Source organism: Sinocyclocheilus grahami, unplaced genomic scaffold (genome assembly GCF_001515645.1).
Source record: "Sinocyclocheilus grahami isolate Dianchi unplaced genomic scaffold, SAMN03320097.WGS_v1.1 scaffold176.1, whole genome shotgun sequence".
In the NCBI taxonomy this organism is placed as follows: domain Eukaryota; kingdom Metazoa; phylum Chordata; class Actinopteri; order Cypriniformes; family Cyprinidae; genus Sinocyclocheilus; species Sinocyclocheilus grahami.
In genome coordinates, this window is record NW_015505355.1 from 65,509 (window position 1) to 92,591 (window position 27,083).

Sequence of the window (27,083 nt, forward strand, 5' to 3'; positions counted from 1 at the left end):
GGCTCCTGTTTTAAATGTTTTGGTAATAATCTGGGTGAAAACTTTGTGTACACTTTCAGGAAAAAAAGGTACAAAAGCTGTGACTGGGGGGTGGTACCTCTTCAGAAGGTACACATTTGTACCTAAAAAGTCCATATTGGTACCAAATTAGTGCCTGAAGTGTACATATTAGTATCTAAGGATGCGTTCACACTTGTAAAAAACAACCAAACATGACAAGTGTGAATCAAGTTTGCATTGAAAACTAGACACAGAAATGACATTCCTTTCATGCATTAATGCTGCAATATCAAGCGCTGGTTTTGTACTTTCAGTTTGAAAACTTTCAGTGTAGGGTACATTACTACTGCATAATAGTAGTTATGCTAAATTTAAGCCTTAAATTACCAGAAAGCCTGTCATTTGCTCTTAAGTTCCTAAAATGCAAGTTCTACAATGCAACGCAATTAAATCCTAGATTAAAACAATCATATCTGTTACAGAATGGCTCCTGTTTTAAATGTTTTGGTAATAATCTGGGTGAAAACTTTGTGTACACTTTCAGGAAAAAAAGGTACAAAAGCTGTGACTGGGGGGTGGTACCTCTTCAGAAGGTATATTGGTACCAAATTAGTGCCTGAAGTGTACATATTAGTATCTAAGGATGCGTTCACACTTGTAAAAAACAACCAAACATGACAAGTGTGAACACACAAAAGGTGTTCAATACAAAGTGAACCTTTTGAAAGTGCACCGCCACAGTGACAGCTTTTGTATCTTTTTTTTTCCTGAGAGTCTAGGGCACATTTCTTTTGCATAATATAAGATAATATTCTTTATGCTTAATTTAAGCCTGAAATGACCAGCCTTTAGTCACTGGAAGGAAAGCCTTGCATTTGCTGTTAAGTTCCTTAAATACAATGCATCACAATTAAATCCCAAGAGATTGTTTTGCTAATATTCTGGGTGAAAACTTTCTATGTACACTCTCAGGAAAAAAAGCTACAAAAGCTGTGACTGGGGGGGCGGTACCTCTTCAGAAGGTACACATTTGTACCTAAAAAGTCAATATTGGTACCAAATTAATACCTAAAGTGTACATAATAGTATCTAAAAGGTACAAAAGTGCACCGCCACTGTGACAGCTTTTGTACCTTTTTTTTCCGAAGGTACACATTTGTACCTAAAAAGTCAATATTGGTACCAAATTAATACCTAAAGTGTACATAGTATCTAAAAGGTACAAAAGTGCACCGCCACTGTGACAGCTTTTGTACCTTTTTTTTTTCCTGAGAGTGTAGGGCACATTTCTTTTGCATAATATAAGATAATATTCTTTATGCTTAATTTAAGCCTGAAATTACCAGCCTTTAGTCACTGGAAGGAAAGCCTTGCATTAGGGGTTAAGTTAAGTTCCTTAAATGCAATGCATCACAATTAAATCCAAGATTAGAACTTGAAGCCTCAGTCGATCGCTCGAGATGCTGTCCGTGTTTTCTGCTTGTAGTCAGTGTTCTTCATTTGTCTGGAATCTCAATCTCAGATCCTAAAACTCAGAGTCTCTTCTTCGCAAAGACTTTCTTCGCAAAGACTCCGACAGCTCCTCGTTGAAGACGCGCTCGATCGTCGAGACCAGCGAGGCGCGAACCGTGCGGCCGAGTCCGCGAGCCGCGAACACGTACAAGACGGGGTTGAGCGCGCTTTTTATGTAAACCATAAACAGCGCCACGTACGCCGCGCCGATCGCTCCTTCTTTGACCTTCTTCCAGTCGGGCCGATCGTGAGAAAAGGCCCTTAGAAAGCGGCAGGTGAAATACGGCACCCAGCAGGTGAGGAAGAGGAGCATGGTGAGGAAGAGTACGCGATAGAGGCGGGTCAGACGGTGGGTTGTGTAACCCGGTCCGGATGGCGAGGTTGGGGAAGACATTGTGCTCTCGGCTTTCTTTGCGCAAAATATCACGGCGATATTGCACGACAAGAAGATCACCAAAGGTAGCAAGAATCCCGCCACGGTCTCCAACACGTTTAAGGCTTGCCCTACTCCCAAATCGCTTTCAATGCAAGCCTTACGGTTTGCCCAGAGAATGACTTTGGCTGTTTCAATGTATGGAGCGGCGAAAACCGCTGCCAACACCCATATTGCGGCGCAAGCCACTGGCACGACCCAACGAGGGCGTCTCAATCGAGCCCAAACTGGTCTGAGGAGACACAAGCAGCGCTCCACCGCGACGGCGCACAGCAAGAACGCGCTCGCGTACAATCCCAGGCATCGCAAATAAATCACCAGCTTGCACACAGGCTCCCCCAACGTCCAAGTGAAGTGGTTCGCTAAGTAAGATAGCATCAGCGGCGTCCGCAACAGCAGCACCAAATCCGCCAGCGCCAGGTTCACTACGTAGATCCGGAAGCTGTCGGCGCTCTGCGTTTTGCCGGTCACTCCTTTGTTGCGGCACCAAACTCGAACCCCCAGCGCCCAGACCACCAGAGCGTTTAGAGAGACGCCCACGATGAAGATCATCACGGTCACCGTCATCTGCAGCACACGCATGCCCTCGCTGGGGTACACGGTGGAGTTGGTGTGGTTGGAGGTGTTCGGCGCTGGGGTAGACATTGGGTCTCTGTGGAAATACAGGGGAAAATTCACATCAGTGTTCATTTAGCACATTTTAGTTTTAGTTTTAAGCCCTATTCGGACAGCAATTGTGACCCTGGAGCACAAAACCAGTCATAAGGGTAAAAAAAGTTTTTTAAATTGAGATTTATGCATCATCTGGAAGCTGAATAAATAATCTTTCCATTGATGTATGGTTTGTTAGGAGAGGACAATATTTGAAATTATCAAAAGATTTACAAAATATCTTCATGGAACATGATCTTTACTTAATATCCTAATGATTTTTGTCTTAAAAGAGAAATGTATAATTGTGACCCATACAATGTATTGTTGGCTATTGCTACAAATATCCCCCAGCGACTTAACACTGCTCTTGTGCTGCAGGGTCACAGATGTTTATCATATGGATGTCTGTAGAAATACATTTACATATCACCTCTAAACTCGTGGATTCGGATGGCGATTTATTCACAGTGGAGAAGCGAGTTCTGTGTTCCTACGAACCCGGGAACTTATTATTTAAATCTCCTGTTTAAAAATAGATGCGCTATAGTTGTATATAATTATATGTGGCATAGTTAATAAATATATATATATTAGCGCTATCAATTAATAAAAATAAAAAAAACTAATTAATCGCACATTTTTCTGAAATTAATCGCGATTAATCCCACCTAACATTAACGTTTTTAAATATACTTTTATATTGCAATCGTTTTACATTCAATCTTCAAATTAATGTACAAACAACATAAAGACAGTATATTTGTTTAATGGCATCTTTTTTTTATGACTGAAGGCCAGTATCACTGATACCAATAATACTGTTTTTTTCCTAATATTTACCCATTGACTAGCCATTCAGCATTACAGTATAATTGAGAGCTATCATTTTTAACATTTATTAGACTTTAAAAATATAACTTCTAATTTAAGTGAACTTAAAACAATCTTCACATAAACCCATTATAATGTCATATTTCCCAGTGTCCTTCAGCAGAAATATACAGAAATTGAAATTAAAGTTATCAAACACTAAATATAGAATAAATTAAATATAGATGAATCCTTAAAGCTATAAAATAATTTTTTTCCCTCTTTTTTTGTATTCTTTGTCCTTTGATGAACAGACATCACAGCAGCTGGTTATTAGGTTATTTGGGCTGCTATTACTTTAAGAGCTGCTGCTGAACGTGACGCGGATCTGACACTCATCGTATTTTCTCTCAACTCTTTACCTTTTCTGACCCACTTCAAGTCTTAAAGTCTTTATTAATGAGCTGACGAGTTGAATCAGGTGTGTTAGATGAGTGAGACTGTTCTTAAATGTGACTCATATAAAATGTATTACATGCATGCACAGTTTTAAGGCAGCTTTAGTCGCCTTTTTGTAACTTCATGACTTAACTGACCACGACACCGAATGCACGTAGTTTATTTCGCGATTTAATATGAAATGATCAAGGCTACAGCGTGCGCCGGTGCCTTTGTGCGTGCAATTGAAGAGCAGACGCTTCGAGCACAGTACCGTTTTTAAATATACTTTAAGAGCTGCTGCTGAACGTGACGCGGATCTGACACTCATCGTATTTTCTCTCAACTCTTTACCTTTTCTGACCCACTTCAGGTCTTAAAGTCTCTATTAATGAGCTGACGAGTTGAATCAGGTGTGTTAGATGAGTGAGACTGTTCTTAAATGTGACTCATATAAAATGTATTACATGCATGCACAGTTTTAAGGCAGCTTTAGTCGCCTTTTTGTAACTTCATGACTTAACTGACCACGACACCGCATGCACGTAGTTTATTTCGCAATTTAATATGAAATGATCAAGGCTACAGCGTGCGCCGGTGCCTTTGTGCGTGCAATTGAAGAGCACACGCTTCGAGCACAGTACCGTTTTTAAATATACTTTTGTCAAGAGAAAAAGTGACCGAAGCAGTAGTTGTGAGTGGAGTGGCCAACCCTAGCTCCGCTCCCTGCGTTAATTGCATTAAATATTTTTAACTCGTTAAACTGAAATTATGAATCTATTCATCTATTAACCTGGTAATATGAATGATACTAAGATTTGAACATGCAATGTAGATACAACTCCTGTGTCTTCATCTCAAAATTAAATAAAACCACTTCTCATAAAGAAACAAGAACATGGTCCTCTTTCCAATGAAATATCTGTGGTTATAATATGCATTCTTTATAACAACTTGCATACAGCATCCTTCATTCTTCAATCCACTGAAGTGCTGTGAGTGATTTTCTCTCTGTTTTGTTGATTCATTAACAATAGGGACACAGACAACAGTAACTAAATGAGGCTGCTGCCCCTTTAAATCTATAACTACTGTATATTAAAACTATCAATATACTGGCGATATTCTCCCAACAGTTTATATTCACTTAAGACGTAACCGTGAATACTCGTCAAATCTGTCTGTATAGATTTTCGCAATTAGTTTTTTTCATTCAAAAATAGTTTTTATTTTGTGATCGTCTGAAAAAATGTCGTTGACAAATTATGATGCTTTTTTTTTTTTGTCAGCGAAACGTGTGCAGTCTGCTGGAAAACACGCGGTGCATGTTCATGGAAAGCATTTCGTTATGCTTGAGAAACACATCTATATGTTCTCTGGCGATAACATAAAGGAAGTTGCATGCAGTTTCCTCTTTTCAGAAACATTACGAAACGCTTTTTCAATGAAATCAAGTATAGCCTTGTCACAATACTTTCTGCATTATTTAAAGTAGGTGCTATATGAATAAAAACACACTTTAGGTCACCAGATGTGATTTAGGACATGCATGCATTTCTGCTGGAAGGCGAAGACTCAACTTGCATGTTCTGCAAGACTTTCCATTAAACATGCTTTATTAGAGTCTTAAAGTCTCTATTAATGAGCTGACGAGTTGAATCAGGTGTGTTAGATGAGTGAGACTGTTCTTAAATGTGACTCATATAAAATGTATTACATGCATGCACAGTTTTAAGGCAGCTTTAGTCGCCTTTTTGTAACTTCATGACTTAACTGACCACGACACCGCATGCACGTAGTTTATTTCGCAATTTAATATGAAATGATCAAGGCTACAGCGTGCGCCGGTGCCTTTGTGCGTGCAATTGAAGAGCACACGCTTCGAGCACAGTACCGTTTTTAAATATACTTTTGTCAAGAGAAAAAGTGACCGAAGCAGTAGTTGTTGGCCAACTGGCCAACCCTAGCTCCGCTCCCTGCGTTAATTGCATTAAATATTTTTAACTCGTTAAACTGAAATTATGAATCTATTCATCTATTAACCTGGTAATATGAATGATACTAAGATTTGAACATGCAATGTAGATACAACTCCTGTGTCTTCATCTCAAAATTAAATAAAACCACTTCTCATAAAGAAACAAGAACATGGTCCTCTTTCCAATGAAATATCAGTGGTTATATAATATGCATTCTTTATAACTTGCATACAGCATCCTTCATTCTTCAATCCACTGAAGTGCTGTGAGTGATTTTCTCTCTGTTTTGTTGATTCATTAACAATAGGGACACAGACAACAGTAACTAAATGAGGCTGCTGCCCCTTTAAATCTATAACTACTGTATATTAAAACTATCAATATACTGGCGATATTCTCCCAACAGTTTATATTCACTTAAGACGCAACCGTGAATACTCGTCAAATCTGTCTGTATAGATTTTCGCAATTAGTTTTTTTCATTCAAAAATAGTTTTTATTTTGTGATCGTCTGAAAAAAATGTCGTTGACAAATTATGATGCATATTTTTTTTTGTCAGCGAAACGTGTGCAGTGTGCTGGAAAACACGCGGTGCATGTTCATGGAAAGCATTTCGTTATGCTTGAGAAACACATCTATATGTTCTCTGGCGATAACATAAAGGAAGTTGCATGCAGTTTCCTCTTTTCAGAAACATTACGAAACGCTTTTTCAATGAAATCAAGTATAGCCTTGTCACAATACTTTCTGCATTATTTAAAGTAGGTGCTATATGAATAAAAACACACTTTAGGTCACCAGATGTGATTTAGGACATGCATGCATTTCTGCTGGAAGGCGAAGACTCAACTTGCATGTTCTGCAAGACTTTCCATTAAACATGCTTTATTAGACTCTCCTGGTTTTAATGCAACTAGGCAAAATTTTTATTCAATATAAGGTCCAATTCTCGCTATTACCAGACTTTTGCTTCACTAAACTAATTTGCTGCTTATTAATAATAAGGTAGTTGTTAAGTTTAGGTATTTAGATTTTGTTGCACCCTCAGATTCCAGATTTTCAAATATTGTCCGATCCTAACAAACCATACATCAATGGAGAGCTTATTTATTCGAAAAAATGGACATTTAAGACTGGTTTTATGCTCCAGGGTCACAATTTAAGTTTTTAGATGCACTGTCCCTTTAAATGCTAAAGTTGCATAAGGTCAGCATGTAAGCTGCAAACATGAATGATTCTGCAGATCATCTGAGAGTGACCACACGCACAATTTTTACTTGTTTGACCAGAATACAGGCGAAAAATCCCATATCTAGAGACCACCTGATAGGGGACTCTGATACAGAATTACCTGCTTTATCAGTGACTGAACACCTTTGCAGTGCTCTAGCAGATACAGGTGAAGTTTAGAGGTCATGCGACGTGATGCTGTGCATGTTCCTAGGAACAGTGAGTCGCAGGAATGTTAACTTTATCACCTGAAGGCGTAGCATTATTTCACCCAAAGCTGTCCTCCCATTCACAACCTGTTTACACACATCCATAACGCATTCCTGGTATGCGAACACACCTACAGCGCTGCTCATCTAGAACACGTTTGCTCCACGAGAGCCTTTCAGCGAACCTAAATTCTCTGACACGACTGATTTTGTGCTTCTTCATTTAGAGTCTAACAGATTAGTTACAGTTGAGATTTATTAGTGTGTCTTACCTTCTTGCAAGGCTGTGGTCGACTTGCATGCATTGACTCCGAGAGCTTTAGATCTGAGAGCTTTGGCGCTGATGGAGTGTAAAAACTCACCGGGGGAGTGTTTCTGTGCTTTAACCTATCAGTGGGAGGGTTTAAGCTTGACTCTGCCTTTCGATTTGATTGCAGCATTAATGGACAGCATGAAACTACAATCTAAATATAGTTTGCTGCACTGATTTACTGACTTTGTTTATTGCATATGCAGTTCAGAAAATGTGAGTACTTCATGAGGTCTAGGCTCAGTTGAGTGCAGAGGTATTTTTTTAAATGATACTTTCTTTGACAACTTACCAACATTTTAGAATTTAATTATTTATTTATTTTGAAGACAATATGAGCAGCGTTTGCTCCTGTAAACGTGTTGAAAAATTCTGTGTGGTTCCTCCAGTGTTATTTTAGTATCATTAAGATACTATTACAATCTTTATAAACAATATACTGTATATATTTATATAACCATTTTAAAGTTAAAGTTTTAGGTAGGTTCAAAGTTGGTTTTTAGTTGTTTTATTTTATAATTATTTTTCTTTCTTTCTTTTTTGCATTTTATTTCCTTTAACGGTCATTTCAAACAATTACATATTATTTTTAAGTTTTTATTTTGGTTTTAATTTATTTAATTTTTATTTTTTTATTTTGTTTATTTTTTGTCTTGACAAAAAAATTAAATTTTACTTTTTTCTTTTCTTTTTTTATATTTTATTTCCATTAACGTTCGTTCCAAATAATAAAATTTTCTTTTTCTGATTTGTTAGCTATATTTTTCATTTTATTTTTAAAGTTTTAGTAATTTTTGTTGTTTTTGTCATTTTCTTGTAATATAGTTTTTATTTTGGTTTTAATTCATTTATTTAATTTTTATTTATTTTATATTATCTTGACAAAAACAATTTTTTTTTTTTTTTTTTTTTTTACATTTTATTTCCATTAATGTTTTAATGTTTAACAAGACGCATGATTTGAGGAATCAAAGAGAACAAACGCTGTGCTACAATATTTAATACAAACCCATAACCCTAACTACACTAGTCAACATTTAAAGTGGATCAAAACCTTCATCTGAAGCCTAAAACCAAAATGCGGTCTTGTCTTAGAACAACTTTGATGAACTTGTTTGATCCACTTCAAATGTTGACTACTGTATATGCAATATTAACAGTGATTCTTACCTTAGCGGACGCTACTATTAAGGCAGTGAGGTCTCATTTATCAGGTGTAAACAGGTGTGAGCTGAAACTAGCAGAGGCTTGTCTGCGTTCTGTCCGTTTCTCGTAAGTGTTGAAGTGTGAGACATCGTGAGTTCAGTACGACTGAAACTTCCTTATCGATCAACCACGAGATCAGACTCAGCTGTTTTCAGATGTGTTGAGTTTGACTGATGGCATCAAACTCCTGTGGCTTGTTTATTTTTCTCACTTGCTGTGAGAAAGGAGTTCTTCGTTGTTCTCATGTAAATTTGGTGTTTTCAGTATATATGGGCCAAAGATGTTAAGATGTGCGCATCAAAAGAAATGTACAAAAGTGATTTTATGTCCATAGAAAGCACATTAAATGTAACTAACGTGTCTACTTTTAAGGTTTCAAATATGATTTTGGAGGATACAATGTTACAATTTGGTTGAAGTAATGTTACATTGTCATTCAGTGTAACTTAAAAAATTCAAACATGCTTATTCTGACGCGTACATGTTAAAATATATAAAAGAATAAGAGAGCATATTAAATTTTATTGTGTTTTAAATTAGTAAAAAATTATTACTGACAAATGGGCGAAACCTAGGATCGTGGCACATTTAAAAAAAAAAAAAAGTAAAATTACGACTAATTAGTATTTGGGGTGAAAGTAATTAGTCGTTTAATGCGTCATAAATTGATGTTTGTGTGTTGTAAATATGCCTGACAAGATTGTTACACCGAATGATATTTTAGTGGCTCTCTTCTGAAAATCAGGGGAAAATGTATGATATTTATTTTTTGCTCAGAAACACAAAAACAAAATTGCAATTAAATTAAACAGAAAACGTTTACATTTTTTTGGGGGGGAAAAACAACAATTTAAAGCAGTATTACACTTATTGTTTTTATGCTTAAACCCTTTTTCGTCTTTGACCCACGTACTTAATGTTGGTGGAGGAACCTCAGTTTGTGAGTTGTTTTGGGACTGTTTAGGTGGGATATGTTTGTGGTTATTAGTGCTCACAGGCTGTGTATTTGTTACTTTTTTTATATTAAACCATATTAATCGTTCAATTGATTTGTTGGTTTCAAACACTGAGCCACTGCTTGTCAACAAACACAAGTTTATGCAAAAAAATAAACATGCATAGAAATAATAATGTGAATTAATTTGACTCCCCTGTCATGTCTTCGATCAACATGACTAACAGTTTTATTCTTCAGGACTGTACTATCCGGTGGCCAGTACGTGTCATAGTGTTTTTCCATTTGTGTCGTTCCATTCGTCAGCAGTAGGTAGCGCTGCTGCATAAGTGAGACCGAAGCACATCAGTCTGTGGAAGTTAATCATGCATCATAATATTATAATTACCACTAAAACAGCTGTTGTTACATTAGAAGGTCGGATCTCGTTTAGTTTCTTGGCTGGAACACAAATGTTTGTCCTGATCCAGTTGGTATATTTCAGGAGGCTTAAGTCTAAAGACAGCACTGAATTAACTAAATTAACAGCATCCTTTTTAGTTCAGGTTAGTTTGGTGTTTGCAGGCGTAGGTTGTGTCTTGTATCGTGTTGTTTTTGCTTCGTCACAAACTTCTAGTTTTGGCTACAAAAAGGCTGTTTAACAATTTTGTTGCTCAGAAAAATACATATTTTAATTGTATGGAATTTTACTATATATATATATATATATAGACCGCCATGGCCAAAAGTTTTGGCAGTGACACAAATGTTGTGTTTTGCAAAGTTTGCTGCTTCAGTATTTGTAGATTATTATTATTCCACGTTTCTATGGTACACTGAAAAACAATGATAAGCATATCATAAGTTTAAAAGGCTTTTACTGGCAAAATAATATAACGAGTCAGTATTTAGTGATGACTCTTGTTCTTCGTAACCTCAGCAGTTCGCTCTGGCATGCTGGATATCAGCTCCTGGGCCAAATCCTGACTGATGGCGATCCAGTCTTGCCTTATTAGTTCTCAGAGTTGATCACAAGCTTCTGCTTGTCCACTCTAGAGCTGAAGATCTTTGCCTGGCTCAATTTGTATAATTTTACACGGGCTCGGGCTTGTGCGGTAAATGAGCGGTCATGTGATGCGTTTTGATTGGCGCGAGAAAGATGCGAAGCCATCTACAGTGGATTCAATCATTTTCCTCCACAAAAACATGTAGCCTAATCTTGGTGAGTAAAGGTTTTTTAAATTATAACTAAATATTAATTGAGTCTTAAATGCATAATGTAGACGGAGTATATAGGCTAATGTTGGCATTATTCTTCTATTAAATTTCAGCTGCTGTTCACCGTCGTAGAGGCCGGATTGTGGAGAGAAGTGGCGAAGCAAATCCCGCGGAGCCTTTATCTTAATTTCATTATTGCCAAATACCCATCTTAATTTAGAATTTATCTTAATTTAATTTAAGAAAGACTAATTTTTATTGGCGCGTTGGCCTATTTATTGGCTAAGTGTATGCGTAGGCCTATTTAGAGTGCTGAGATGTTACAGAGGACTTATTTTATTTCTTTGTTCCAACTTCCAAGTGGCCTATAGCCTACGTTAGTCATGAATAAATTGTTAAAACATGTATAAATGACTCATTCTTAACAAACGGCAAAAGAGCTGTGTGCGTGCGCACATTCTAATAATGTTGGACTGTAAACGGGTTCAGGCTTTTAAAAAGCTGTCAATCAAAATGTACTTGTCGGGCCTAACTTTTAAGGCCCGATTACAGCTCTAGTCCACTCGCCTTTTGAGGACTGACCACAGGTTCTCTATGGCAGGGGCATAGATTACTTTTAATATCAAGTAAATTCGTCCCCCGCACTTTTTCGGGCACGTGTGTTCGTGTAGAGGTTTTCAAGAGCCGGTGTGAATACATATAGATTTAAATTCAAAGAGACTGGATAGTCTGTGCATGATCTGATGTTTTATTCGGACCCAGAATAAGGCGAGATGAACATCGCGAAGCGCTAAACACTCATGCAGTGTGTGTTTCATTCATACTCGAAGCCGGGGGCGCTCTCCGCAGAAAGTCGTACGAGGAAATCCCTAATATAGACAAAAGCTTCCAGCTATCGCTGTATGAAAACAGTTGTTTTCACAGAAAACAGAAACGTTTGGAAACATGAAGACATTAAACATACGATTGCGACAATATGGTTTATCTGTGTTTGTCAAGTCATCTCCAGGTACTAAATAAAGTATATGAACAATGCAGTGCTAACTGACATAGCATTTATTACAGTACTGAAACTATTCTGCCTTATTATGTGATAGTGTTTGTAGTATATAAACAAATCATTATTATTGGTTGTTGTCCAGCAGTTCTCTGATTTCTAAGCCAATTAAAAGCTAGAAATGAGAGAAAATTTTAAGTTGCTTATACACGACCAGTCAAAAGTTTTACTGCTCTTTGGATCAAATAAATGCAGGCTTGGTGAGCAGAAGAGACTTCTTTATAAAACATTAAAAATCTTACTGTTCAAAAACTGTTGACTGGTAGGTTATATAGATTACAGAAATGTTATATTGTAATGTTTTTATATATATATATATAACATTTCTGTCCCCCTCACTTCTGAAATGATGGCTACGCCCCTGCTCTGTGGGATTGAGATCCGGGGAGTTAGTTTAGTTCCCAGGTCATCTACAAGATCGATTAAAATGCTGATCAATTCAAGAAAAGATGAGATGTAAACACATGAAAGTATGATTGAAATGTAAAAAAAATAAAACATGTTTATTGTGGCACCTAAAAAAATTATTTGGCACCTAAAATTTTTTCTTATAGGAGCCAATGGCTCCTTACTCGATTTTTTTGTTTGGAGCTCTGATGTGTGTATATATATATATATATATACAGTATCTCACAGAAGTGAGTACACCCCTCACATTTTTGTAAATATTTTATTATATCTTTTCATGTGACGACAACTGAAGAAATTACATTTTGCTACAATGTAAAGTAGTGAGTGTACAGCTTGCATGACAGTCAAAATAACTCCACACACAGCCATTAATGTCTAAACCGCCGGCCACAAAAGTGAGTACACCCCTAAGTGAAAATGTCCAAATTGGGCCCAATTAGCCGTTTTTTCTCCCTCGGAGACTGGGCCGCAGGGCAGTATTCCAACATGATAACGACCCCAAACACACCTGCAAGACGACCACTGCCTTGCTAAAGAAGCTGAGGGTAAAGATGATGGATTGGCCAAGCATGGGCATCCTCAAACGGAAGGTGGAGGAGCGCAAGCTCTCTTAACATCCTCCAGCTCCGTGATGTGGTCATGTCGAGTGGAAGAGGTCTCCAGTGGCAACCTGTGAAGCTCTGGTGAACTCCATGCCCAAGAGGCTTAAGGCAGTGCTGGAAAATAATGGTGGCCACACAAAATATTGACACTTTGGGCCCAATTTGGACATTTTCACTTAGGGGTGTACTCACTTTTGTGGCCAGCGGTTTAGACATTAATGGCTGTGTGTTGAGTTATTTTGAGGGGACAGCAAATTTACACTGTTATACAAGTTGTACACTCACTACTTTACATTGTAGCAAAGTGTCATTTATTCAGTGTTGTCACATGAAGAGATATAAAATATTGACAAAAATGTGAGGGGTGTACTCACTTCTGTGAGATACTGTATATATCTGTGTGTGTTTGTGTATATATACATATAGAGAGATTGATAGATATTGAAGATATGTATTAATATAATTTTACATTTAGAACAATATTATACTATATATATATATATATATATATATACACACATACTGGAAAAAACAAACGTATAGCCTGAATGCACTGTAAGTCACTTTGGATAAAAGCATCTGCTAAATGCATAAATGTAAATGTAAGAATTGGCCTTTGAGTTCATCAACAATGTATACAAAAATATACATATTCAGTCAATGCAATGTTAGGCTATATATATATAATTGTATATTTTTTGTACATTTATTTTTATTTAAAGGACATAATTCTGTTAATATACTAATTTATATTTATATTACTTATTTATAATAGTTTATATTAATGTGTGTATATATAATCGTTTAATATTATTGTACATTTGTTTTATTTAAAGGACTGAATTCTGTTAATACAATATTGTATTTATACATTTTTCATATTCATGCATATGCAATAATAGTAATCATAATTTAAACTGTAACTTTCAGAAATGTATTTTTATTTAAAGAACAGAATCCTGTTAATGTAATAACTTTATACTAATGTATACATACTATAGAATTTTTTATTATTTCTGTAAATGTATTTTTATGTAATGAAGATGATATGATCTCATCCACACGATATAGTATCAGTTTGACTCGGAAACATTTCCCTTCATATTCAGACATCATAGCAAAAGCGAAAACAAGCACTGTGTACTTCCCTCTTTAGTGAAAGTTTGAGTTCAGCCTAATTTGAGCCAGCGTTTATACTAAGTGAGTTCCTGATGTCAAGAATTCGAACCCGTAACCTTCTCATGGTTTGCCCACAGTGTGGTTTCACCCTGGACTTTCCAGAACCAGCACAGTGTGTGAACTTTCTCTGATTAGGGAAGATTATGCCATAATTAACCTTCTCTGACTTTCTCTCCGTCGTCATGTATAGAGAGAGACACGCACACGTTCCAGTTCATTCATCATTCGTGATGTTTACTTTTACTGTTGCTTTTATTGATTTAACTTACAAATTCTTCGGAAAACATAAAAATCTAGTTGACTTAATTATTGAATTTCAGTAAAAAAAAAATACACACATCAAAAACGTCAAAATATTATATAAATGCTATAAATATGAATGCTTTGGAGCACAGACTTTGGTCTGTTTTTAAAGAAGACACTTAAAGACTATTGTTGAAAGGAAAAAAGCGAAGGAAAAAGTTTGAGAAATGCACAAAAATACTATTTTAAAACTTTATATGAAATATATCTTTTGCCAAACATGTTTCACTCTGAAACTGATGTTGTGTTCCAAATGTTAGATTGATATCACAAAATAAGAATTGTCTGGGCGCAGTACCAAACGCTTCCACTAGATGAAATTTGTTTCCAATTACAGTCTTGAATTGGTCAATGATAAGCAACAACATTAATTGTGATGCATTATTATTTTCGTTAAAATTACCACACACTCACACACACATACACTCTCTCACTCACACACACACACTCACTCACACACACACACACACACACACTCTCTCTCACACACACACACACACTCTCTCTCTCTCACACACACACACACACATACACTCTCTCACACACACTGACTCTCTCACACACACACACACTCTCTCTCTCACACACACACACACACTCTCTCTCTCTCACACACACACACACACATACACTCTCTCACACACACTGACTCTCTCACACACACACACACTCTCTCTCTCACACACACACACACACTCTCTCTCTCTCACACACACACACACACATACACTCTCTCACACACAGACACTCACTCACACACACACACACAGACAGACACACACTCACTCACACACACACACACACATACACTCTCTCACACACACTCACACACTCACACACACACACACACACACTCTCTCTCACACACACACACTCTCTCTCTCACACACACACACACTCTCTCACACACTCACACACACACATACACTCTCTCACACATACACACTCTCTCTCTCACACACTCACATACACTCTCACACACAGACACACACTCACTCACTCACACACACACACTCTCTCACACACACACATACTCTCTCTCTCACACACTCACATACACTCTCTCACGCACACACACACAGACACACACACACACAGACACACACACACACTCTCTCTCTCACTCACACACTCTCACACAGACAGACTCTCACACAGACACTCACTCACACACACACATACACTCTCTCTCACACATACACACTCTCTCTCTCACACACTCACACTCACATACACTCTCTCACACACAGACACACACACACACTCTCTCTCTCACACAGACACTCACTCACTCACACACACACATACACTCTCTCTCACACATACACACTCTCTCTCTCACACAGACACTCACTCACTCACACACACACACACACTCACAGACACACACACACACTCTCTCTCTCACTCACACACTCTCACACAGACAGACTCTCACACAGACACACACACACATAATTAATTTCTCAGTACACACATACAAACCACACTCTGATATACCAACACCCACACAATTATAATTACATATGAATTTAATAGGCCTTTTCTTTCCGACAGAAGTAGAAAATAGGAAAAAGTGAGTATTTGTTCCATAAGCCAAGCCTGATAAAATGGTGAAAATGTAAAATTTTTTAGTAAAATTTAATCTATAAATAATAATACATTTTAGTTTTATATTTCTGTAAATTGTGCTTTATTTAAAGGACAGAATTCTGGTAAAATATTTTTTATTTATAATATTTGTATGTTAATATAATAATAATTACAAATTTTATATTTAATATTTTTAGAGGGTTAAATGCTAGTTTGTGTACATAAAGTCAATGTTGTTGTTTTTTAAATGGTAAAACTTTGCCAACAGAATTAAGCCTGTTAACAAATAATGCATGATTTTATTCTTAAATGGCTCTGGGATTAAATATTTAATAGTTTTCAAAAAGGACATTTCTGTCCTAGAGGTCCTGAGCATGACTATTTTCTATACAATTTTGGAGGGATTTATGAAAGGGTGAAATATTTCAATTCTAATAATAACACATTACTGAGAAAATGCTGTTTGCATGAACAAACAGCCTAAAATGTCCCTAGGTTTGCACACGGATTAAGGGGACGTCTGGGACTTTCCTTATTTGGTGTGCACTCTATTTTCAATGAAATAAAAAGAGAAAGAAGCCCCACTAAGAGAAATTTCCACATCTGCCGTTCCTCTAAATGATAACCTAAATAATTTAGCTGTGATGAAAACCGTCTTACAAGAAACTTTAAATGTCATGCATGCATGAAGTCAGCACATGCAATAGTATGATGCATTTCCCCCTAACTCTCTCTCTCAGGATTACTGTGGGGTCGCCCACTCCTGTAGCTTCAGTAAATTTAGATCACCACAGACAGGATGCAGACCTTAACTCTTTAGAGACACTGGAGCTCGTGTAGATTTCATGGGCTGTGTTTGATGTACAAATAAAAAGAAAGAAACATCAGACTGTGATGCTGATTCAGGAACTTTTTGCTCGTTATTCACTTAACCGCGCAAAGAGACGCCAGTAAAAACGCTGTAGCAACGTTATGGCAACACCCTAGCAACCGTATAGCAACGTGCCAATAACAAGTCAACTCAAGTCATCTTAGCAACCACTAAAACACGCTAGCAACCACAAACCAATTTCCAGGTAGTCACTCACATTTTGTCCTGGAAATGTACACGTTTTGTATTTTTGTTTTTTATTCATTAAAATGTCACTGAATTATTATTAATATTATATTGTAACTCCAAATTAAATAGATGAAGTGGATTCAATTGCCATGAGTAAAAAATATTTATTTCTTATATATAGTTACTTTGGATAAAAGCATCTGCCAAATACATAGTAGTGAAAATATGTATTTTTTAAAATTCTGCTCACCAAGGCTGTATTTATTTGATCAAAAATACAGTAAAAATTGTGAAATATTATTAGGATTCAAAATAGATATTTTCTGTGTGAATATCTGTTAAACTGTAATGTATTTCTGTGATGCACAGCTGTATTTTCAGCATCATTCCTCCAGTCGTCAGTGTCACATGATCTTCAGAAATCAGTATAATATGCTGATTTGCTGCTCGAGAAACATTTCTGATTATTATCAATGTTGAAAACAGTCGTGCTGCACAATATTTTTGTGGAAACTGATACATTTTATTTTTCAGGATTCACAGATGGAATAGAAAGTTCAGCAGCATTTATTTGAAATAGAACATTATAAAGGTCTTAACTGACCCTTTTGATCAATTTAATGCGTCCTTGATGAATAAAAGTGATAATTCTAGCAAATCAGCATATTATACTGATTTCTGAAGATCATGTGACACTGAAGACTGGAGTAATGATGCTGAAAATACAGCTGCGCATCACAGAAATACATTACAGCTTAACACATACTCACAGAGAAAACAGCTGTTTTGAATTGAAATATTATTTCACAATTTTTACTGTATTGGTTCAAATAAATGCAGCCTCGGTGAGCAGAAGAGACTTATTTAAAATTTTGACCAGTAGTAAATGTGAATGTTTTCCCTATATGTGAAAGTATTTGTGTACTGCTCTTTTAAGTGAAGTATGTACTAGAAACCTCGAGAAAATACAACGCCCACTCGCATAAGCACACTATACCTGGCCTTTCGATTATTACTGATCGAGCGTTTCTCGTCCACCTGTCACTCTGATCTCATCTCTGTGTCTCTATATGAATGAAAGCTCTTCATGAAACTGTTATGGGTTTTTTTGCGCTTCATTGAAAAGGGAAGTGACATAATGGTTTATTTCTCATGGTTGGACATCTGGATGGGGGTGAAGAATTACTCACCAGAAATGTGCTTGCTTTTCTTGAACACTCAGAATTGTGTTTACGGGCATAGTGTTTCTCAAATACTCAGTATAGTATTTACAAGCGTAGTGTAATCAGAGTCCTAATTTAGTTTTCTTCCAGTCGTCATCCTTACATAACGCTCGCCGTCCACGCGGAGCACTTGGGAAAGATCCTGCGTATTGGAAGTTTTGTTCTGACCACATCAATCATATATATACGAGCAGCGTAGGCTGAATTTCCAGCTTTAAGGGGCGTCCCCTGTTTCTCCAAACGTCCCCTCCCTCTCGCTCTCGTCGTCTGATGTTCTCAGCCACAATAAACCACTCATTTCCCCGTCGAGCTTAACTGTCTCCTCACCGAAGAGGCACACTTCACACTTCAGTCACACTTGCATGTTTGGAGGTCACTGCATTCGGCTCGAAGCATTAAAGCGAGTGTGACGGTTAAAGAAAAAGAGCATGCGCACTTTAAAAACACTTAAAAATTAATGCAACTGTTTGCATCAATCCTTTTAAGTTAAGACAACCAGTGTTGGGGGTAACGCGAGTTACGTAATCAGATTACTTTTTTCAAGTAACTAGTAAAGTTAACGCATTACTTTTTAATTTACTAAAGCAGTAATCCCCGTGAAGCCATGGTTTACAGTGAATTTATTACAGCTAAGGGGCGTTGTTAGGTAAAGGCTTATAGCTTTTATAAAACGGTTATTCCATATACGTAGTAAGGTTTCACAAAATAAAACAGAGCAAATAAAGTCTAATGATACACAATGATAATGTTGTACTGACATGAATTTACTTTTCCTAAAGCTGGAGGCTTTTGATGTGAAAGGGCTTTTTACATTCGCCAAAAATAAAACTTTTTATCTTAAAAATAAACAAGCAAGCACTGCCCAGATTTAAAAAGTAACGCATAAGTATCGTAACGCATTACTTTCCATAAAAAGTAAATAAGTAACATAATTAGTTACTTTTTAAGGAGTAATGCAATATTGTAATGCATTACTTTTAAAAGTAACTTTTCCCAGCTGTGGCGGAACGGAAACCAGTCGCCACGTGATTGATTACGTTGTTGACAAATCAGAACAAACGGATAATTAGGGACACACTATTTAAAGAGGGTTATGACTTGGTTCATGCATGACGGAAGTGCACGAAATCTCGCTGCTGCGGAGATGTGATGAGGTGGGAGTAGCGCGTGCTACGGTGCGAAAAGTGAGTCTGTTTGGAAGTAGGGGAGTGAGGTGACAGATGCGAACAGTGGAATGAAGGGAGGTGCGTGCCCGGGAGCATGCCATATTACCGGTCTTCTAGTCCGTGCTGTGAACGAAGCTCTTGTTGTCCACCTGTACTCCTAATGCTCCAAACTGTAGACCAGCTGCACACGGTACAAGCACAACGCATACACTACACACACGCCATGTACATTTTTTTAAATGCTGACGTTCACGCATTACACACACACACACACACGCTATGCACATTATACAAACAAACCCGTTACACATGCATATATTTGTTTTTGATCTTTGTTAATGTGTAAAATGGGGAAAAGGGCAACTGGGTTGTAAACTCTAATAGTTATGGGTTTGCTCTGACCAAGTTATTCTCTTTTCTCATGTTGGGCTTCGTTGTGTCTGAAACTTAAGGTTTCATGGAAGTGAAATCGGCATTGAGAAAACGGCACTGCATCAACCTTACTCAAGCCGGGTTTCTGAACTTTATTTATTTTCTTCGTCCCACCCCCCCTTGGTTTAAAGAAAGTAAAGAAAAGCATATCATATCAGGCAACACAAAATTAATACCCATGACTCCTGATGATATATTGAGGTCTTATGAAACGAAATGATCGGTCTGTGCAAGAAGCTGAAAATTACTTCATTATTACCTGTAATTCAGAGTATTCTGTAATCTGATTCTTTTTCAATGAACTGGTTCAATTCACTAGTTTGTTTACATAATCACTCAATGATGTAACGTATACACAATTATAAGTCAAGTCACTTTTATTTATATAGTGCTTTTAACAATACAGATTGTGTCAAAGCAGCTTTAAATAGGAAATAGTTAGCTCAGTTCAGTTCAAATAGTATCTGTGCAATCAAGTTGACGATATCGCTGGAAATTGTATTATTAAAGCACCCAATAATGATGTGAAACGTGGATGTTTTGCATGTCTAAAGCATATAAAGTGAATAAACTAGCCTTTATCAGCTCACCTTTTTACAGAAACGCTGAGAAACCATAAAAACTCATCTTTCTTTGGTCCGAGTCGAACTGTTTGCTCAGTTCAGTGACTGTTGGAGGAACTGAAGCACTGAATCCGTTCATTCATTACAGAATCAGATATGCCGCTGTTTCAGCTCATTTCTAGTCGGAGTGACTGTCAGGCGTCTGAAAGTGAGTTTTGATTAAATAACTTGTAGATCTGTGCTGCTTGAGCCAAGAACTGAGTCAGAAGATTCAGTCTGATCTTGTGAACTGATTCACTAAAAAGAACAGGTTTTTGTTCGCAAACCAGAAATCACGCCCGGAGGCTCTGGATTACAGATAATAATATTATAAATCATGTTCAGTTCTTGCACAGACTGATTGTTTCGCTTCATAATACCTCAATATATAACGTCAGGAGGCATGGGTACTAATTTTGTGTCGCCTGTATATGTTTTTCCGACTCAAAGTGATGGTTCCCATTGACTTACATTATATGAATCACCAAGGAGCACGTTTTCAGCTAAAAATCTTCTTTACTGTTCTACTCAAGAAAAAAAGTCACCAATAATGCAGAGATTTGAGTTTATATTACACACAATATTAAGTTGATGTAATGATCAACATCATTCTATCATCAGAACATATCAAAATAATGTCTGCAACTAAAAAGTTTTAATTAAATCATCAATAAATTAGAATTTGCAACCATGCATTTATTTAGGTTGTGGTGACATGTCTCCTGTATTACTTTTTAGAGGTGTGACCGTGCAAGCAATATCAACCTTTTATATCTAGTGCATGACATTTATACACTTTTAAGTGTGACGTGAGTGTCCAGCATTATCCAAATATGTTTTAAGCTGCTGTATGTATTGTTTATGAATAACGTTATTCATTACAAATGCAATTTAGGTGACCGCGAAGAAATATAGAGCTGAGTATCATCGGCATAACAGTGAAAGCTAACACAGTGTTTCCTGATGATTTCTCCCAGGGGTAACATGTAAAGCGTAAAAAGTATTGGCCCTAGTACTGAGCCTTGAGGTACTCCATACTGCACTTGTGATCGATATGATACCTCTTCATTCACTGCTACGAATTGATGGCGGTCAGATAAGTATGATTTGAACCATGCTAATGCACTTCCATTAATGCCAACAAAGTGTTCTAGTCTATTCAAATGAATGTTGTGGTCAATAGTGTCGAACGCAGCGATAAGACCTGATGATATCTCCCAAGGGTAACATGTAAAGTGTGAAGAGTAATGGCCCTAGTACTGAGCCTTGAGGTACTCCATACTGCACTTGTGATCGATATGATACCTCTTCATTCACTGCTACGAATTGATGGCGGTCAGATAAGTATGATTTGAACCATGCTAATGCACTTCCATTAATGGCAACAAAGTGTTCTAGTCTATTCAAATGAATGTTGTGGTCAATAGTGTCGAACGCAGTGATAAGATCCAGTAGCACTAATAGAGAGATACAACCACGATCAGATGATAAATGCGATTTAGGTGATCAGCTGAGGTGAAATATTAACATTGAGAATGTGTCAGTGTTTGGTGTCTCTCAGCATCACTGATGTTCTCCAGCATCATCCGAGATGATCCATATGGAAGAAGAACATCTGACCGTCTGAACAAAGAATCAGATGATCAGTGACACTCATTAAAGTACTTATATTTCATTAGTCACATGTACATTACCGGTCAAAAGTTTGGGATCAGTAAGACTTGTAATGTTATTTAAAGAAGTCTCTTCTGCTCATCAAGGCTGCATTTATATGATCAAAAATACAGAAAAAATACAGTAATCTTGCAAAATGTTATTACAATATAAAATAATGGTTTCTATTTTAATATCCTTTAAAATATAATTTATTTCTGTGATCAAAGCTGTATTTTCAGCATAATTTCTTCAGTGTCACATGATCTTCAGAAATCAGTATAATATGCTGATTTATTATGCCAAATATTTTTTTGGAAACTTGATCATTTTTTCAGGATTCTTTGATGAATACAAAGTTAAAAAGAACAGCATTTATTCAAAATATAAATCTTTTCTAACAATATCAATCTTTTGCTATCACTTCTTAACAATTTAACACATCATTGCTGAATAAAAGTTTTAATTTCTTTCAAAAAAAGAAAATAAAAATGTACCGACCCCAAACTTTTGAACGGTAGTGTATATTTAAGTTTTAATTTCTTTCAAAAAAAGAAAATAAAAATGTACCGACCACAAACTTTTGAACGGTAGTGTATATTTTTAGAAAATATTTTTATTTTAAATAAATGCTCTTCTTTTTAACTATTTATTCATCAAAGAATCCTGACAAAAGTATCACAGGTTCCAAAACAAATATGAAGCAGCAACAGTTTCCAGCTCTGATAATAAATCAGCATATTATACTGATTTCTGAAGATCATGTGACACTGAAGACTGGAGTAATGATGCTGAAAATACAGCCGCACATCACAGAAATAAATAGAAAAACGTTAATTTACATCATAATAATATTTCACAATATTACATTTTTCCTGTATTTTTGATCAAATAAATGCAGTCTTGATGAGCCGATGAGACTCCTGTAAAAAACATTAAAAATCATTCTGATTCCAAACGAATAATATTTCACAATATTAAATTTTTTCCTGTATTTTTGATCAAATAAATGCAGCCCTGATGAGCCGATGAGACTCCTGTAAAAAACATTAAAAATCATTCTGATTCCAAACATTTATCCGGTAGTGTATATATTATCCCAGGTTAAAACTGAAATCTCTGAGGAACGTTTCCAGCGACTTGTAGCTGCGCCATGAAGAATTAAAGCAGAAGTGTTTTGAACAAATTCAAATTTTTTAATTTAAATGTAAAAATGTTCATTTTAAAACAATGCAATAAAAAAGTGCACTTCCATAATGTAGTTAAAGTGCTCTATTTTCGCGCACTAATTTTGTACTTAATTTACTAAAAATGAGTACTTCTTAAGATCAACTAAGTGTTTATGGCGAAGAGATACAAGGTGCTGGAAACGTTCCTCAGAGATTTCGGTCCATATTTATATGACGGCATCACGCAGTTCGGCTGCACATCCAAAAGGTGCTCTGTTTGAGATCTGGTGACTGGAATAATTGTGAAGTCCTTGTCATGTTCAAGAAACCAGTTTCAGATGATTTGAGCGTACATTGTGCGTTACCCCCAGAAGATGGGCAGACTGGTCATGAAGGGATGGACTTTATGCAACTCAATACTCAGAGTTAATTAAGCAATGCAACGCTCAGGTAAGCTGTGGTTACGATGCTCAAATGGCACAAAAGTGTCCAAAGTTTGCTGAGAAAACATCCCTCGTGTCATTACACCATCAGCAGCAATCTGAAGCAATGGATCCATGCTTTCATGTGGTTAACTCTACATGCTCTGGTCCAGTTTTGGTGAGTTTCTTGTTGGCACTCGGTGTCGTTTTCTGCTGCGGTAGTCCATCAGGTTTGACATATTGTGTGTTCAGAGAAGATGGTGATTATTTGAGTTACTGTTGTCTTTCCATCAGCTCAAACCAATCTGGCATCAACGATGCATTTTCACACAGATCTGCTGCTTACATGATATTTTCTCTTTTTCAGACCATTCTCTGTAAAACCTTAGTGGGAAAATCCCAGTGGATCAGCAGTTTATCAAATACTTTTTGGCACGTAAATCAGCTTTCTTCCCCATTCTGATGGTCGCTGCCATATATTTGCATTAATGAGCAGTTGAAAAGAAATGAATGCTTTTATTCAGCAAGGATGTGTTAATTGGTAAGTCTTTTGAAAAGACGTATTGGAACAATTTGGAAAGAGATTTATTGATAGTAAGGTTATCTATTTCAGATAAATGCTGTTCTTCTGAACTTTCTATTCATCTGTGAATCCTGAAAAATAAAATGCATCACAGTTTCCACAAAAATATTGTGCAGCACAACTGTTTTCAACATTAATAATAATAAGAAATGTTTCTCGAGCAGCAGATCAGCATATTATACTGATTTCTGAAGATCATGTGACACTGAAGACTGGAGGAATGATGCTGAAAATACAGCTGCGCATCACAGAAATACATTACAGTTTAACAGAGATTCACAGAGAAACAGCTTTTTTAACTTCAAATAATATTTTACAATTTTTACTGTATTTTTGATCAAATAAATGCAGCCTTGGTGAGCAGAAGAGACTTGTATCAAAAACATATATATATACACAGTATTCTATGTATATATATTTGGTGTTTACAGTTTGAGAATGAGTCTAACTTAATATGAACAGAAGGGATTGATCAAATAAAAATGAAACGTGCTGCCATATGAAATTCTGAATTGATGAATAGAATTAAGTGACTGCAGCTGTAGTTTCGTATGAAATGCGACTGACACTTGAGTTAGAATCGACCGCTGATGTGTGTTTATGGCTATTACAGCAGATGACTTCAGAAAACATCCATTTCTTCATGAAGTTCTCAGTGGTTCATGATGAAACTTTCACTTTTTCAACATGAAGATCTTCAATCCTTTCGTTTATATGTTTTGACACGTGTGTGTGTGTGTGTGTGTGTACGTGTACCTCTTATAGGTGCTAGAATGCACATTAAACATTGATTTCTTTGCACAAAGTTATTTGAAAACTCATTGTTTTGGAGTACACCCCATTTATCCTAGTTAGTAACATGCTGCTCACTGAGGCTGCATTTATTTGATCAAAAATACAGTAAAAATTTTGAAATATTATTATCACTTAAAACACCTGTTTTCTATGTGAATATCTGTTAAACTGTAATTTGTTCCTGTGTTCAAAGCTGCATTTATTTGATCAAAAATACAGTAAAAATTGTGATACATTATTATCACTTAAAACAGCTGTTTTCTATGTGAATATGTGTTAAACTGTAATGTATTTCTGTGATGCGCAGCTGTATTTTCAGCATCATTACTCCAGTCTTCAGTGTCACATGATCTTCAGAAATCAATATAATATGCTGATTTCCAAAAATTAATTATTAGAATTTTTTGGGAATAGACCGTTTAACCCAGTTAGTTTGGAAGGTTAAGCAGGTCATCTGAGGTCAAATGTGGAAAATTGCCTGAGAGTCATTTAGTGAATAACAGGTTCAGCCCAACCAGTGAAAATCCCTGATTGACTCATGCCAACTGAAATAATCACAGCATCATTGATGATTATTGATCAGGTACAGAACAGTATACAAAGTGGCATAACTGAATACGAGACAGCAACAATAAATCAAAACAAACACTAAGCTGTATCTCGTGTTAATGATTGATTGCATCATCATCTTGAATGTCAATGTTGTTTTTATTTATAGCTTATATATGATTCTGTAGTTAGTGAAGGAAAATCCCTCATTGGAGTTTTACTAATATTAAAACAGGCCATAACACCTATGATTGCCTAGATATTTTATAATAGTGAATTATTGATTTCAATCCTCTCCAAACGCCGGATTTGCATAGGCCGGTATTTTACCCCATAAATTTCCGTTGGTGGGGATTTTTTTTATGACTCACCTACTAATATATATATTCTCTGTCGCTGAGAGAGGAGGACTTCAGACTAAGACAGACCTGTTTCAGATGATGGGAATATCTCAAAAACGTCTCTCGACGAAAAGCAGCAGAGTGGCAGAAATGCATCGACAGAGACGAAGGATGTCGCAAAGGTAAATGTGTTTCAGAGCTCTGAAGAAAACCACATGCTTCTGCTTCTTCTTCTGAGCTGCTGCGGCTTTACCTTTCCTTCCTGCTCTTTACGGTTTAATTTCTAAATCAGCCAGTGATATCTGAGACAGACAGACTTCATATAGCAGTTAAAAACAGGGGCAGCTGTGAATGTGACTCAGTGTTGCCAGCATTTAAAGGTCACCCTTCTGAACTGGATTGATTGGGAGGACGTGTGGGCAACGGCGAAGATGCAAACCACACTACTCACACCTAGTTTTAGGACTGACTGGTTTGCATTTCTCATCGCACTCCAGAGCTATAAAATCGGATGCCTCAGTGTCTGTTTTTAGAAATGCATTTATGTAATGACTTTGTTTCTGTTCTCCACAGCTCCAGATCTGGACGTGATCGCGGCTCTAAAGTGTCCCAGTTCGGGTTTAATGCTAATCGTGATAGGGGTTTGTGCTACTGAACACCTATGCTGTTAGCATTAGACCTGCGCTGGCGACAGAAACACTGAGGATCACAACTAAGCTCAGTCTAGTTACGGCTCTAATAGTAACCCAATAGTCGAGTCGCACTTGCAGCTTCTGTCTGAACTGAAATTCAGGAAATAAAAGGAACTTGCAACTATTTGATTTGCTGGATGTGTGTTTGTCATGCATGAGCCCGTTTTCCTAATTTTTTCCACAATGAACAGATTTACTGCACTGTAAAAAATGATTGTGATTTTAACAGTAAAAGACTGTAAAAATGCTCCAGTAAAAACCGGTTAACTGGTTAACATAGTAACTATATACGGTGAATAAATGTAATTACATTTAAT

At 36.6% G+C, this 27,083-nt stretch overlaps 1 protein-coding gene across 2 annotated transcripts; it reads right to left on the reverse strand.

The window, feature by feature from the left end:
• Nucleotides 1-1,199: 1,199 nt before the first annotated feature.
• On the reverse strand, nt 1,200-26,240 carry LOC107593736 (C3a anaphylatoxin chemotactic receptor-like). 2 transcript variants are annotated; one of them, XM_016283592.1, is made up of 2 exons: nt 26,162-26,240; nt 1,200-2,597 (listed from the first exon to the last, which is right to left on the reverse strand). In XM_016283592.1, exon 2 carries the CDS (start codon nt 2,588-2,590, stop codon nt 1,526-1,528), a length of 1,065 nt encoding a protein of 354 aa, XP_016139078.1. In that variant the 5' UTR covers nt 2,591-2,597; nt 26,162-26,240; the 3' UTR covers nt 1,200-1,525. The 2 variants fall into 2 exon arrangements, with proteins under 2 accessions (XP_016139078.1, XP_016139077.1); XM_016283591.1 differs by lacking the exon at nt 26,162-26,240 and adding an exon at nt 7,539-7,686 and having other exon boundaries at nt 1,201-2,597.
• Nucleotides 26,241-27,083: the final 843 nt, after the last annotated feature.